A 16015-nucleotide genomic window follows, 5' to 3' on the forward strand; every position below is an offset into this window, starting at 1 on the left:
ACAGATGCAACGAGTGTGGGAAAAGCTTTAGTCGGCGTGGAAACCTTCTCTTACATCAGAGAACCCACACGGGGGAGAGACCTTTCAAATGCCCAACATGTGGGGAAGGCTTTGTTCAGCTCTTGAAACTTGTTAGACACCAGAGAATCCACACTGGAGAGAAACCCTATAAGTGTAATGAGTGCGGGAAAAACTTCGGTGACAGATCACACTTTAATAAACATCAGAGAGTCCACACAGGAGAAAAGCCCTTTAAGTGCTCTGAGTGTGGGAAAAGCTTTGGTTCAAGCTCAGATCTTATTATACACCAGAGAATTCACACAGGGGAGAAACCCTATAAATGTATTGAGTGTGGGAGAAGCTTTGGTCGAAGCTCAGACCTCACTAGACATCAGAGAAAACACACAGGAGAGAAGCCCTACAAATGCCCCAACTGTGGGAAAAGCTTCAGTGACAGCTCTGCCCTCACTAAACACCGGAGAATCCACAGAGGGGAGAGACCCTACAGATGCAAGGAGTGTGGGAAAAGCTTTCGTCACATCTCAAACCTTCTATTACATCACAGAACCCACACAGGAGAAAGACCCTATAATTGTCCTGCCTGTGGGAAAAGCTTCAGTCGAAGCTCAAATGTTATTACTCACCAGAGAATACACACAGGAGAGAAACCCTTTAAATGCCCCGAATGTGGGAAAAACTTCAGTACACGTTCAGCCCTTACTGCACATCAGAGAATCCATAGCAGAGTGAGACCCTTATCAATGTCTTGACTGTGGGAAAAGTTTCTGTAACAGCTTAGTTCCTATAATCTCCAGGGAACCCACACAGGGAGAAACACTACAAATACAATAAGTACAGGAAAAGTTTTAGTTGAGCCTCACACATTCTATTACATCAGAGAACCCACATTGGGGAAAAAACCCTATAACTGCCCTGACTGTAGGCTAAGCTTCAATTGGAGATAAACCGGTATTAAGCATCACAGAATCCACACTGGTGACAGCCTGTAAATGCTTTGAATATTAGGATCAGGCGAGGCTGGAGTGGCCATGCAATAAGGACGCACAATAGTTGTTAAAACAGACTGAAATCACTGTTCTAGAACAGAGCCCTGTAGGACGAGAGGCTGAGATAAGATTCCCATGCTGTGATGGGATTTGATTATTACTTCTCAAGAAGCTCTGAACATCCTCTGTTCAGCTCCTAAATTTGTTTGGTGCTAGAAAGCTCTCTTATATTCTGTGACTTCTCATTTATTCTTCATAGTTTTTTAGACCTGGATCCACCAAGGGACTTAAGCGTTATGATGCTGAGTGTTGTGATACCACACTTCTAGACAATCACGGAAACAACACTGGGATCCACAAAGCCTGAGTTAGGCACCCGGGCTGTCTATAAAATGAATGGGGAGAGAGAGACATCTCAGAATGTGACTCACAAAACCAAGCATGCTAGCTGGGGAGCCACCTAAGCTAGCCAATGGGAGATGCTAAGGAGAAAGAGGTGTCCTGAGTCCTGCCCTTTTCATGTACATAGGTACCTAAGTCCGGGCTCCAGGGAAGCACCTGTCTCTGCTTGTGATTCATAAACTAGGGATGATAAGTGCTCCTCTGCCGATGGGGCCCCATCCAGTTGGAGTGTTCCAAAGTCACTTAACGCTACACAAAATACCTGGGGCATAGGAAAAGAGGACAAGGACGTCTCTTATACCCCTTAGCCCAATGGTTGAGGTACTCACCCAAGAGGTTCAAGTTTCTATGCTGTTCAAATCCCTTCACCTCACCAAGCAATCTGCCACCTCCCAAGTGAGTGCCCTAGCCACAGGATATTCAGAGGTGGAGGTATTCCTCAATCTCCTTTGTTGAACCTGGTCCACTGTATAAAAGTATTCAGCTAAGAGATGGCAGATTCTATGCTATTGAATCTCCAAGAAAAGGATGGAAAGGAATTTCTTGTGATACCTGAATGTCACGTGCTGGATGGACAAGAAACTTGCTATGACAGTTTGACCTGTCCAGTTAATGAATGACCACCTGCAATAAAATGCCTCTCCAAAAGAAAAAGGACAATGGAAACTTGCCTAATATGTCCTTTGGGGTAGACTGAGTCCCCCATTACAACCACATGGAGTGATTATGCATAAAAAAGGATTGTCTAGCCCAAAACCTAAGTTCCCTGTAAGCTGCATGTCGGCATGGCTGCGTAGCAGCCTATTTAGCGCTGTGCAAGTGCTTAGGGAACCCGGCTGGGGACCTGCCACAGATGGCAGAGGGGTGCCCCTCCCCCGGCCCCAACTCACCCTGTGGCCTGGACCTGCTGTGGCCTGGACCCAGGCATGGCTAGATCGGGCCCAGGCGCAGCCGGAGCGGCCTGGACCTGGCTGGGGTGGTGCGGAGTGGCCCAGACCCTGGCGCAGTCTGGGTGGCCCTCCCCGGCTTGGACTTGCTGGGGTTGGGTGAGGAGCAGCTATCCTGCAGCCCCAGCCTCAGAGCTCCCGCGGCAGGGACAGGCACCTCTTCCCCCCCAGCCCAGGTGCTGCTGTGGGGAGAGAGCGCTGGGGGAATCCTCTTTCCCCGCCATAGCCCTGGAGCACCCTCTTACACCCCAAACGCCTCATCACTGGCCCCACCCCAGAGCCTGCACCCCCAGCTGGAGCCCTCACTGCCCTGCACCCCATCCCTGAGCCCGCTCCCACAAGAATTCCTCGGCCCCACCCCATCACATGAATTTTGTTATGTGCACCAATATGAAGGTGACGTGTCACACATCACCTCCATATTGGTGCACATAACAAAATTCATTCCACACATGGGTGGAAAAATTAGAGGGAAAACTGCAAAAACCTCTGTCCGGCAAAACCTACCTCTAGCAGATTGTGATCAGCATATCAACCCCTGATTCAGAGAAAGCTGGGTCATTCTACATGAGAAGTGTTTGTTTAACTCTCCCTAAGAGAGCAATTTTCTTTGACTGAGAGTCCTTGGGATGCTAAACTCCAGAATCCCAATAATAAGCAGCTTGGGGGGAAAGATGTTTCCCAGAAGAAAGAATCCTAAACCAAGTTACAAAGAAGAAGACTTCACCCACAAAAATAGAAGGGACTGGGAGGGTGAGCAGAGCCACTTCTTTAAAGTTCAGAAAAAATTAGGAAATCAGTGCTCATTGCTAAAATTCAACAGGTACTTTCTGTGCTTGGAAGGAAGATAGACATTAGTCTTGGAGCGTGTTTTCCTAGAATACCTAATCCACTGGAGTTCAGATCTATTCCATAAAACCAGACTTTTGGACTGGTAGAAACTCTTCATTGGAAAATACCAAAGTCATATAAACCCATGGCAGCGCTTTGAAGTGCGAGTGTGGTCGCACGCGAGCGCTGGGAGAGAGCTCTCCCAGTGCTCCTGGTAATCCACCTCCATGAGGGGAATAGCTCTGAGCGCTGGGAGCACGGCTCAGAGCCTGTCTATACTAGCGCTTTAAAGCGCTCAGACTTGCTGCGCTCAGGGGGGTGATTTTTCACCCCCCTGAGCCAGGAAGTTAGAGTGCTATAAAATGTAAGTGTAGACAAGCCCTTAAAGTAGACTAAGGCGATGTCTACACTGCGCAGCTTACAGTGGCACAGCTGTGCTGCTAACGCCTTGCCACTGTAAGGAACCCAGTGTAGCTGCTGTTTGTCGGCAGGAGAGAGCTAAGAACACTCCCTCAACCTTCTTGATTAACTTTAATTTGAATATGTAGTGTTGTCATAGCCATGTGGGTCCCTGGATCTTAGGCCTGGCCTACACTAGGAGGTTATGTCGAATTTAGCAGCGTTAAATCGAATTAACCCTGCACCCGTCCACACAACAAAGCTATTTAGTTCGACATACAGGTCTCTTAAATTCAATTTCTGTACTCCTCCCCAACGAGGGGAGTAGCGCTAAATTCGACATGGCCATGTCAAATTAAGGTAGGTGTGGATGGAAATCGACGCTAATAGCTCCGGGAGCTATCCCACAGTGCACCACTCTGTTGGCGCTCTGGACAGCAGTCCGAGCTCGGATGCTCTGACCAGCCACACAGGAAAAGCCCCGGGAAAATTTGAATTCCTTTTCCTGTCTGGGCAGTTTGAATCTCATTTCCTGTTTGGACATCGTGGCGAGCTCAGCAGCACTGGCAACGATGCAGAGCTCTCCAGCAGAGGTGACCATGCAATCCCAGAATAGAAAGAGGACCCCAGCATGGACTGATCGGGAAGTCTTGGATCTGATCGCTGTGTAGGGTGATGAGTCCGTGCTTTCGGAGCTGCGCTCGAAAAGACGGAACGCAAAGATCTATGAGAAGATCTCAAAAGCCATGACAGAGAGAGGATACAGCCGGGATGCAATGCAGTGCCGTGTGAAAATCAAGGAGCTGAGACAAGGCTACCAGAAGACCAAAGAGGCAAACAGACACTCCGGATCCCAGCCCCAGACATGCCGTTTCTATGAGGCACTGCATTCCATTTTAGGTGCGGCCGCCACCACTGCCCCACCACTGACCGTGGACTCTGAGGATGGGATATTGTCGACGGCCAGTTCCTCGGAGGTGTTAGCGGACGGGGAAGATGAGGAAGGAGATGAGGAGGACGAGGCAGTCGACAGCGCTTACTACGCTGATTTCCCTAACAGCCAGGATCTCTTCATCACCCTCACAGAGATCCCCTACCAACCGTCCCCAGGCGTTAACCCGGAGCCAGAATCAGGGGAAGGATCAGTCGGTAAGTGTTTAAAACATGTAAACATTTATTTTGAACAGAACAGGAATATTAACAATATTAACAATGGGTTTTTCATGATTAGTTTGCCCTAGGCGCTTTATGTTTTAATCCTTGGCAGTGCAACTACTGCAAAAGAATCAAACAATGTCCAGTTTATGATGATTACTTTGCCCTAGGCACTCTACTTTTTAGTCCTTGCCAGTGCAGCTACTGGAAAAGAAGGTCTATATGTCCGGGGATAGAGCTAAAATCCTCATGGGACATCTCCACAAAGCTCTCCTGGAGGTAATTGGAAAGCCTTTGCATGAGGTTCCTGGGGAGAGCGGCCTTATTGGGTCCTACGTGGTAGGAAACTTTTCCACGCCAGGCTATCATCAAGTACTCCGGGATCATTGCCTTGCAGAGCATGGCGGCATACGGCCCTGGTTTTTGCTGGCTTTCACGCAGCATGCGGTCTTTCTCTGTCCCAGAAATCCTCAGCAGAGTGATGTCGCTCATGGTGACCTGCTTTGAATTAGGGGAATGTTACTGTTGGGACTGCTTGCCTGTTCCTTTACAGAACTGTAACCGGCAGTTTACAGCCACGTGGTGGAGGCGGGAGAGGGGCAGCATACAGGGATCTTTCCCGAAGACAGCCGCGAGGGGGTGGGACAGGGGCAAAGTTCATGCTTGCCGGATTGCCGGCAGCAGGAACTGGCCAACGCTAGGAGCATTGCTTTGAACGTGAAAGGAGGGCACTGCTATAATTTAAGTTTTAAGCAGCCAAAAGTCTACGGCTTACCATGTCAGCCTGCTACCCGAATTCCGCTGTCCTGCCCCGCTTGTCTGATCTCCAGTGCAAGACCCCAGGCACTGAATGCGAAGGCCGAAAATTCGACCTTGTCCTGAGTGCGCATGTGATAGGTGCTGTGCATGGTCTTGTTAACAGAGAAAGACTATGTTCATTGTTCACAAAAAATTATCTTTGTGAGGAATTCACTCCCCTTTTCCCATCCCACAGCAAAGACTGTCTCCCAACCTACCCTGGCATCCCCCTCCCAGAGGCTGGCGCAGATTAGGCGGAGAAAGAAAAGGACACGGGACGACATGTTCTCAGAACTTATGGGCTGCTCCCAAGCCGAGGTGGCCCAGCAGACCCAGTGGAGGGAGAACATGTTCCAAATCCATCGATCACACATTGAACAGGAGGAGAGGTGGCGTCAGGAAGACCAGCAGGCGACTCAAACGCTGCTTGGACTAATGAGGGAGCAAACGGACACACTCTGGCGCCTTGTGGATGTTCTGCAGGACCAGAGGCAGGAGGACAGAGGCCCGCTGCAGTCTATCTCTAACCGCCCTCCCCCCGCCACAAAGTCCCATACCCCCCTCACCCAAAGTCCCAAGAAGGAGGGGCGGCAGGGGCCGTGAACACTGTCACTCCACCCCTGCAGACTGCTCAAGTAACAGAAGGCTCTCATTCCCCAAAATTTGATAAGTCCTTTCCTTCCCACCTCACCCAAGCCCCAGGCCCAGTTTCATCCCCTAACTGTTTAGTTGCTAATAAAAAATACGTTTCTTTTAATTACTGTTTCCATCATGTTCTTTTAGAGGACAGTGTGTTTGAAGGGGGGGAAGGGGATTGGTAATTGGACAGGACAGTCACCTTTACCAGGGTACAGACAGGGGGGCATGTTCAGCAGCAGGTCACACACACATTGCAGTCACTAGGCACCCTGGTCAGTCTGGGAGGTGGTTTTTATGTTCTGTGTGTGGGGGGGCTATGTGAGTTTGTGGTGGGGGAGGGCGGTTAGAGATCTTATGCAGCGGTCCTTATCCTGGATCACAGAGCCACGCAGCAGCGTCCTCCCCCGCCACAAAGTGACATAGCCCCCACACACAGAGTCCCGAAAAGGAGGGGTGGCAGGCTCCGTTGAAACAACCAGTCCAGCACTGCGGACCACTCTAGGAGCAGGAGCCTGTCATTCCTCGAGTTTATAAGCGTTCTTTCCATCACTACGCCCGCTCCCCACCACAGTCTGCGTCCCAGTTTCAACCCTTTACCGTGAAACCCGTAATAAAGACAACGGTGTTCATTAACGAAGTTCCATGTATTTTATTTTTAAACGTGTGTTGGAAGGGGCGGGACGGGGTGAACGGGGTATGTAGCTGCAGAGGATAGTCAACATAAACTGGGTAAAGAAACGGGGGCAGGTTCAGCTTCTCTTTAAACAAAGTTAATAGTCACAGGTTACCCTGCTCACTGAGGAACCTAGCTTTCAAAGCCTCCCGGATGCACAGCGCGTCCCGCCGGGCTCTTCTAATCGCACGGCTGTCTGGCTGGGCGTAATCAGCAGCCAGGCTATTTGCCTCAACCTCCCACCCCGCCATAAAGGTCTCCCCCTTACTCTCACAGAGATTGTGGAGCACACAGCAAGCTGCAATAACAATGGGGATATTGGTTTCGCTGAGATCAGAGCGAGTCAGTAAGCTTCTCCATCTCCCCTTGAGACGTCCAAAAGCACACTCCACCACCATTCTGCACTTGCTGAGACGGTAGTTGAAGAGTTCTTTTTCAGTGTCCAGGGCGCCTGTATAGGGCTTCATGAGCCAGGGCATTAGTGGGTAGGCTGGGTCCCCTAGGATCACTATAGGCATCTCCACATCCCCAAGAGTTATTTTGTGGTCCGGGAAGTAAATACCTTTCTGCAGCTGTCTAAACAGACCAGAGTTCCTGAAAACACGAGCGTCATGAACCTTGCCCGGCCATCCGACGTTGATGTTTGTAAAACGTCCCCTATGTTCCACCAGTGCTTGCAGCACCATTGAAAAGTAGCCCTTTCGGTTAATGTACTGGCTGGCCTGGTGGTCCGGTCCCAGGATAGGGATGTGAGTTCCATCTATAGCCCCACCGCAGTTTGGGAATCCCATCGCGGCGAAGCCATCTATGATGACCTGCACGTTTCCAAGGGTCACTACCTTTGACAGCAGTAGCTCAACGATTGCGTTGGCTACTTGCATCACAGCAACCCCCACGGTAGATTGCCCATGCCAAAGTGGTTCGCGACTGACCGGTAGCTGTCTGGCGTTGCAAGCTTCCAGAGGGCTATGGCCACTCGCTTCTGGACAGTCAGGGCTGCTTGCATCCGGGTGTCCTTGTGCTTCAGGGCAGGGGACAGCAGCTCACAAAGTTCCAGGAAAGTTCCCTTCCGCATCCGAAAGTTTTGCAGCCACTGTGATTCATCCCAGACCTGCAGCACTATGCGGTCTCACTAGTCTGTGTTTGTTTCCCGGGCCCAGAATCGCCATTCCACAGCATCAACATGACCCATTGCCACCATGATGTTCACGGCGCGGGGTCCCGTGCTTTGCGAGAGGTCTGTGCCACTCTCAGACTTCATATCCTCACCGCGATGCCGTAACCTCCTCGCCCGATTTCTCAGCATCTGCCTCTGGAAAAGGTGGACGATAAGGTGCGAGGTGTTGACAACGGCCATAACTGCAGTGATGGTCGCAGCGGGCTCCATGCTCGCAGTGCTGTGGCGTCCGTGCTGTCACTCACCAGAAAATCGCGCGAAATGAAATGATTGCCCGCCGGCGCTTTCGGGGAGCGAGGGCGGGAGTGACGGTTGGATGACGACAGTTACCCAAAACCACCCTCGACACATTTTTTTCCCCAGCAGGCATTGGGGGCTCGACCCAGAATTCCAATGGACAGCAGGGACTGCGGGAACTGTGGGATAGCTGCCCACAGTGCACCGCTTCCAATGTCGACGCTTGCCCCGTTAGTGTGGACTCACAAAGTCGAATTACTGCCCTTAGTGTGGATACACACGTTCGACTTTGTAATATCGATTCCACATATTCGATTTAAGTAAAATCGAACTACTCTCGTAGTGTAGACATACCCTTAGAGAGACCAGGTGGGTGAGATAATAGCTTTTACTGGACCAACTTCGGTTGGTGAGAGAGACAAGTTTGAAAGCATTCTCAATAAAAATATTATTTCACCCACCTTGTCTCATTAAATTGAATTAATATTTGATTAATTAAACTGCTTTTTGAATTTTCACACTTGTAAACTTGCCTATTAACTCCACCAAATCAGAGTTAATCCTCTCGGCTCTGAACTGTTGTATAATAATCACATTGGGTGATTCTTGTACCACAGCTTGTACAGGGTTCATTGTAATTATTTTCCAGCTAGACACATGTCTAAACAATTCTGAATTTTCAACTGTAATAATTATATAATTGTGAATTCTTAGCTTCACAATGCTACCTTCATAAGATAGAAGTAAGAGAAATAGTAAGAGTTTTACTAGATTTTGTTGAGTTGTCACTACTTTCACTTCTCCCGTCCTACCCAATTTATCTAGTTTGTCCAAATTCATTTTTAGTTTAAAAGTTTTAGTAGCAAGTTGAATCACCGTGTTGTATACTAGTTATTATACTGAGTTCATACTTGGTTATTTGGTACTATTTTTTTAAGTTTAGCTGTTTAATTCTATCAATAATGCTTAGCTACTAGTTAATCTTAAGTAGGATAAACAACCTGTGGATTTTTTTAGTATCTTAAATAATTAAGTGCATACCATTGTGGTTAATCCCCATAGCTTTTTGACCTTTATACTCAGTTTTATAACACTAGTCCATTTAATACTTGCTTTCTATTTTAGAATGACATATTTAATTAGGAGGTTATTTTAAGAATGGGTAAATTGTATCACTCATTTTATTTATCATTTTTCATCTGGTGTATCTCATTTGCATAATCCTTATTGATTTGATTGTTTATTGGTTTCTTCTGCCATTTCTGATTACTTAAATAAACTCTTCTTTATTTAAAGCCAAGTACAGTGGTTTATTTTACAACAAGTGGGGAGATTTCAGCTGGTGAAGATGAGCCACCTGGGGTAATAGAGAACATACAGGTAAGCACACAGGCTGACATGGGTGTGACGCAATGCAGTGTGGGATAGCAGTGGGGGGGGGGCATAGTTCATACAAAATAGGGCTACATGCCCACAAATCTTATATCCATAGAACTCATTCTGTGATGGACTAATATCACTTCCAATGAGGATTAATTAAAGTGGGAGAAAACATCAGATAAATGGAAACAAGAACTTTTATTTGTGAACTCAGAGCAGTTTATGCTAAAATCCAAACATTTTACTTGAACACTCTCATGTAGAAAAAAAATGGAAAAGTTACAATCTATCAAATATGAATATCCTGTTTGTATGCATGTATCCTCTTTGTATAAAAAGTTACAAATGGTGACTATATACTTGTATTTCAAATGTGTTTGCTACTAGGGTAACACCCATGAGGTAGTTTACATCCAGTCCACATTGCGAATGAACCATTCAAGTTGATGTCCCATTAAGGAACAATTAACTCTTACAATGGATATAGAATCATAGAATCATAGAATATCAGGGTTGGAAGGGACCTCAGGAGGTCTAGTCCAACCTCCTGCTCAAAGCAGGACCAATCCCCAACTAAATCATCCCAGCCAGGGCTTTGTCAAGCCGGGCCTTAAAAAACCTCTAAGGATGGAGATTCCACCACCTCCCTAGATAACCCATTCTAGTGCTTCACCACCCTCCTAGTGAAATAGTGTTTCCTAATATCCAACCTAGACCCCACTGCAACTTGAGACCATTGCTCCTTGTTCAGTAGTGCAGCTAGGGTGGGAGCAGGGGGAGTGGCTGCTCCCACTGAGCAGGAAAATGGCGCCTTTTTAATTTTTACTCACCCAGCAGCGCTCCGGGTCTTTGGCGGCACTTTTACTCATTCGGCGGCGCTCCTGGTCTTCGGCGGTGGGTCCTTCAGCCGCTCCGGGTCCACTCCGGGTCTTCGGCAGCACTTCGGCAGCGGGTCCTTCAGCCACTCCAGGTCCACTCCGGGTCTTCGGTGGTGGGTCCTTCAACCGCTCTGGGTCAGTTGGGGTTTTTCTTTTTCTTTTTCTCTTTTTTTTTTTTCTTTTTTCTTCGCGGCAGGTGGCGCCTTTTTAATGTGTTCGCTCCCCCTGCTGCTAAAACTTGCCTTCACCACTGTCCTTGTTCTGTCATCTGCCACCACTGAGAACAGCCTAGCTCCATCCTCTTTGGGAACCCCCCTTCAGGTAGTTGAAGGCTGCTATCAAATCCCCCCTCACTCTTCTCTTCTGCAGACTAAACAATTAGAGGTTCCCTCAGCCTCTCCTCATAAGTCACATGCCCCAGCCCCCTGATCATTTTCGTTGCCCTCCGCTGGACTATCTCCAATTTGTCCACATCCTTTCTGTAGTGGGGGACCCAAAACTGTACACAATATTTCAGATGTGGCCTCACCAGTGCCATAGAGGGGAACAATCACTTCCCTCAATCTGATGGCAATGCTCTTACTAATGCAGCCCAATATGCTGTTAGCCTCTTGGCAATAAGGGCACACTGTTGACTCATATCCAGCTTCTCGTCCACTGTAATCCCCAGGTCCTTTTCTGCAGAACTGCTGCTTAGCCACTCGGTCCCTAGTCTGTAGCGGTGCATGGAATTCTTCCATCCTAAGTGCAGGACTCTGCACTTGTCCTTGTTGAACCTCGTCAGATTTCTTTTGGCCTAATCCTCCAATTTGTCTAGGTCACTCTGGACCCTATCTCTACCCTCCAATATATCTACCTCTCCCCTGAGTTTAGTGTCATCCGCGAACTTGCTGAGGGTGCAATCCATCCCATCATCCAGATCATTAATGAAGATGTTGAACAAAAACGGCCCCAGGACCGACCGCTGGGGCATTCCGCTTGATACCAGCTGCCAACTAGACACCAAGCCATTGATCACTACCCATTGAGCCCTACGATCTAGCCAGCTTTCTATTCACCTTATAGTCCATTCATCCAATTGATACTTAAACTTGCTGCCAAGAATACTGTGGGAATACAGAGGCTGCTTAACTCCACAGAAAACACTAGTGTGGGGGACCTAAGCTCATCCCACCCGATGGCCTTTCTGTGGATGTTTTAGCTAGAATATGCCTAATGGCCATCCTATGAGTCATCAAACCATGCAAGGGCATTTGACTTTCTCATGTGACCTGGACTCCATCTTGTGCCTGTGATTTTCCACAAACTAAGACAGGGGTTCTCAAACTGGGGGTCAGGACCCCTCAGGGGGTCATGAGGTAATTACATGGGAGGTTGCGAGCTCTCAACCTCCACCCCTAACCCTAACCCTTACCAGGCCAGAGCCATCAGCAGAGGAGCATGTAATTTTCCCAGTTAGTGAATTGCACACAGAGAGATCACTAGGCACTAGTGATTCCCACTTGCTCTGTGGCTCTTTAAGTATTTATACACTGTGGAACTGCTTCACTAGGAGAGACTAAAAGAACCTCACATCAAACTACCCCACAACTCAGTGGCTTGGGTACTCACTTGAAAGAGGACAGATCCCTGTTCAAATCTGTTTCCCTCTCAGGTGGAGGGAGAACTTCAACGGGAGGTCTCCCACATGCTGAGAATGTAAGCTCACCACTGGGAAAAAGTTTTGTGGAGTTAGACAGCCTCTGAACATGCTTAGTAGATGAGCAGAGGGGCATCTAACTTCCCTTGTTTGTGTACTGGAAGCAGAGATAGGCACATATCTCTGAGAGGTCAGCATATACCCCTCTCATCAGCATCCCCCATTGGCTAGCTTAGGCAGCGCCCCGCTTGCTGGCTTTTGTGAATCACTTTCTACATTGCCTATCTCTCCCCATTCATTGTATAGGTGCCTAACTCAAGCTTTGTGGATCCCAGTGTTGTTCCCATGACTTTCTAGGTACCTAAAATTTAGGCTTTGCAACTCTCAGGGCATGTCTACACTATGAAATTAAGTCGATTTTATAGAAGTTGATCTTTAGAAAGCGATTTTATACAGTCGATTGTGTGTGTCCCCACTAAGTGCAGTAGGTCGGCTGAGTGCATCCTCAATACCGTGGCTAGCATCGACTCACCGAGTGGTGCACTGTGGGTAGCTATCCCACAGTTCCCACAGTCCCCACTGCCCACTGGAATTCTGGGTTAAGCTCCCAATTCCTGATGTGGCAAAAACATTGTTGCAGGTGGTTTGGGGTACATGTCGTCAGTCTCCCCTCCCTCCCTCCCTCCTTGAAAGCAACAGCAAACAATCGTTTCATGCCTTTTTTCCTGGGGTATCTGTGCAGACACCATAGCATGGCAAGCATGGAGCCCGCTCAGCTGCGCACTGCTTTTGTGAGCATTGTAAACACCTCGCGCATTATCCTGCAGTATATGAAGAGCCTGGCTAGGAGCCGCCAGCACGAGGATGATTGTGAGGAGGACATGGACACAGATGTTCCTGAAAGCACGAGATGTGGCAATTGGGATATCATGATGGCATTGGGGCATGCTGATACAGTGGAACACTGATTCTGCGCCCGGCAAACCAGCACAGACTGGTGGGACCACATAGTGTTGCAGGTATTGGATGATTCCCAGTGGCTACGAAACTTTCGCATGCATAAGGCCACTTTCCTGGAACTTTGTGAGTTGCTTTCCCCCACCCTGAAGCGCAGGAATACCAAGATGAGACCTGCCCTGACAGTTGAGAAGCGAGTGGCGATAGCCCTGTGGAAGCTTGCAACGCCTGACAGTCAGGAATCAATTTGGAGTGGGTAAATCTACTGTGGGAGCTGCTGTGATCCAAGTAGCCAAGGCATAAGAACATAAGAACGGCCGTACTGGGTCAGACCAAAGGTCCATCTAGCCCAGTATCCTGTCTACCGACAGTGGCCAATGCCAGGTGCCCCAGAGGGAGTGAACTTAACAGGTAATGATCAAGCGATCTCTCTCCTGCCATCCATCTCCACCCTCTGACAAACAGAGGCTAGGGACACCATTCCTTACCCATCATGGCTAATAGCCATTAATGGACTTAACCTCCATGAATTTATCCAGTTCTCTTTTAAACACTATTATAGTCCTAGCCTTCACAACCTCCTCAGGTAAGGAGTTCCACAAGTTGACTGTGCGCTGTGTGAAGAAGAACTTCCTTTTTTTTGTTTTAAACCTGCTGCCTATTAATTTCATTTGGTGACCCCTAGCTCTTGTATTATGGGAATAAGTAAATAACTTTTCCTTATCTACTTTCTCCACATCACTCATAATTTTATATACCTCTATCATATCCCTCCTTAGTCTCCTCTTTTGCAAGCTGAAAAGTCCTAGCCTCTTTAATCTCTCCTCATATGGGACCCGTTCCAAACCCCTAATCATTTTAGTTGCCCTTCTCTGAACCTTTTCTAGTGCCAGTATATCTTTTTTGAGATGAGGAGACCACATCTGTACGCAGCATTCAAGATGTGAGCGTACCATTGATTTATATAAGGGCAATAATATATTCTCCATCTTATTCTCTATCCCCTTTTTAATGATTCCTAACATCCTGTTTGCTTTTTTGACTGCCTCTGCACACTGCGTGGACATCTTCAGAGAACTATCCACGATGACTCCAAGATCTTTTTCCTGATTTCTTGTAGCTAAATTAGCCCCCATCATATTGTATATATAGTTGGGGTTATTTTTTCCAATGTGCATTACTTGACATTTATCCACATTAAATTTCATTTGCCATTTTGTTGCCCAATCACTTAGTTTTGTGAGATCTTTTTGAAGTTCTTCACAGTCTGCTTTGGTCTTAGCTATCTTGAGCAGTTTAGTATCACCTGCAAACTTTACCACCTCACTTTTTACCCCTTTCTCCAGATCATTTATGAATAAGTTGAATAGGATTGGTCCTAGGACTGACGCTTGGGGAACACCACTAGTTACCTCTTTCCATTCTGAGAATTTACCATTAATTCCTACCCTTTGTTCCTGGTCTTTTAACCAGTTCTCAATCCATGAAAGGACCTTCCCTTTTATCCCATGACAACTTAATTTACGTAAGAGCCTTTGGTGAGGGACCTTGTCAAAGGCTTTCTGGAAATCTAAGTACACTATGTCCACTGGATCCCCCTTGTCCACCTGTTTGTTGACCCCTTCAAAGAACTCTAATAGATTAGTAAAACACGATTTCCCTTTAGAGAAACCATGTTGACTTTTGCCCAACAATTTATGTTCTTCTATGCGTCTGACAATTTTATTCTTTACTATTGTTTCGACTAATTTGCCCAGTACCGATGTTAGACTTACCGGTCTGTAATTGCCAGGATCACCTCTACAGCCCTTTTTAAATATTGGCGTTACATTAGCTATCTTCCAGTCATTGGGTACAGAAGCTGATTTAAAGGACAGGTTACAAACCCTAGTTAATAGTTCCGCAATTTCACATTTGAGTTCTTTCAGAACTCTTGGGTGAATGCTATCTGGTCCCGGTGACTTGTTAATGTTAAGTTTATCAATTAATTCCAAAACCTCCTCTAGTGACACTTCAATCTGTGACAGTTCCTCAGATTTGTCACCTACAAAAGCCGGCTCAGGTTTGGGAATCTCCCTAACATCCTCAGCCGTGAAGACTGAAGCAAAGAATTTGTTTAGTTTCTGCACAATGACTTTATCGTCTTTAAGCGCTCCTTTTCTATCTCTATCATCGAGGGGCCCCACTGGTTATTTAGCAGGCTTCCTGCTTCTGATGTACTTAAAAAACATTTTGTTATTACCTTTTGAGTTTTTGGCTAACCGTTCTTCAAACTCCTCTTTGGCTTTTCTTATTACATTTTTACACTTAATTTGGCAGTGTTTATGCTCCTTTCTATTTACCTCGCTAGGATTTGACTTCCACTTTTTAAAGGAAGTCTTTTTATCTCTCACTGCTTCTTTTACATGGTCGTTAAGCCATGGTGGCTCTTTTTTAGTTTTTTTACTGTGTTTCTTAATTTGGGGTATACATTTAAGTTGGGCCTCTATTATGGTGTCTTTAAAAAGTGCCCATGCAGCTTGCAGGGATTTCACTTTAGTCACTGTACCTTTTAATTTCTGTTTAACTAACCCCCTCATTTTTGCATAGTTCCCCTTTTTGAAATTAAATGCCACACTGTTGGGCTGTTGAGATGTTCTTCCCACCACAGGGATGTTAAATGTTATTATATTATGGTCACTATTTCCAAGCGGTCCTGTTATTATTACCTCTTGGACCAGCTCCTGCGCTCCACTCAGGACTAAATCTAGAGTTGCCTCTCCCCTTGTGGGTTCCCGTACCAGCTGCTCCAAGAAGCAGTCATTTAAAGTATCGAGAAATTTTGTCTCTGCATTTCCTCCTGAGGTGACTGTCACGGAGTATGGGGGGACTCAGGGCCCTGCACCCCCCGGCGTCC

At 47.2% G+C, this 16015-nt stretch overlaps 2 protein-coding genes across 17 annotated transcripts in view; one reads left to right on the forward strand and one right to left on the reverse strand.

The window, feature by feature from the left end:
- The window catches only part of LOC112108532 (zinc finger protein 135-like), a 361705-nt gene that overhangs the window by 270680 nt on the left and 75010 nt on the right, over window positions 1-16015 (reverse strand). Inside the window, exon 2 of one of the 16 annotated variants that reach the window (XM_029912197.1) lies at window positions 12707-12715. The exons of 14 other annotated variants lie outside the window; for them this stretch is intronic. In XM_029912197.1, the coding sequence (XP_029768057.1) occupies window positions 12707-12715 (9 nt within the window). Of the gene's footprint in view, window positions 1-4901; window positions 4930-12706; window positions 12716-16015 lie in introns of all 16 variants that reach the window. One more of the 16 variants, XM_029912190.1, reaches the window with a different exon arrangement.
- Window positions 1-16015, forward strand: part of LOC112108537 (zinc finger protein 883-like) — a 56227-nt gene that overhangs the window by 10389 nt on the left and 29823 nt on the right. The window contains exon 2 of the mRNA XM_026654513.2: window positions 1-746. This exon is cut by the window's left edge and continues 539 nt beyond it. Within this exon, the coding sequence (XP_026510298.2) occupies window positions 1-746 (746 nt within the window). The remainder of the gene's footprint in view (window positions 747-16015) is intronic.

This window comes from Terrapene carolina, unplaced genomic scaffold (genome assembly GCF_002925995.2).
Source record: "Terrapene carolina triunguis isolate 2854851 unplaced genomic scaffold, T_m_triunguis-2.0 Scaffold192, whole genome shotgun sequence".
Classification (NCBI taxonomy): Eukaryota; Metazoa; Chordata; order Testudines; family Emydidae; genus Terrapene; species Terrapene triunguis.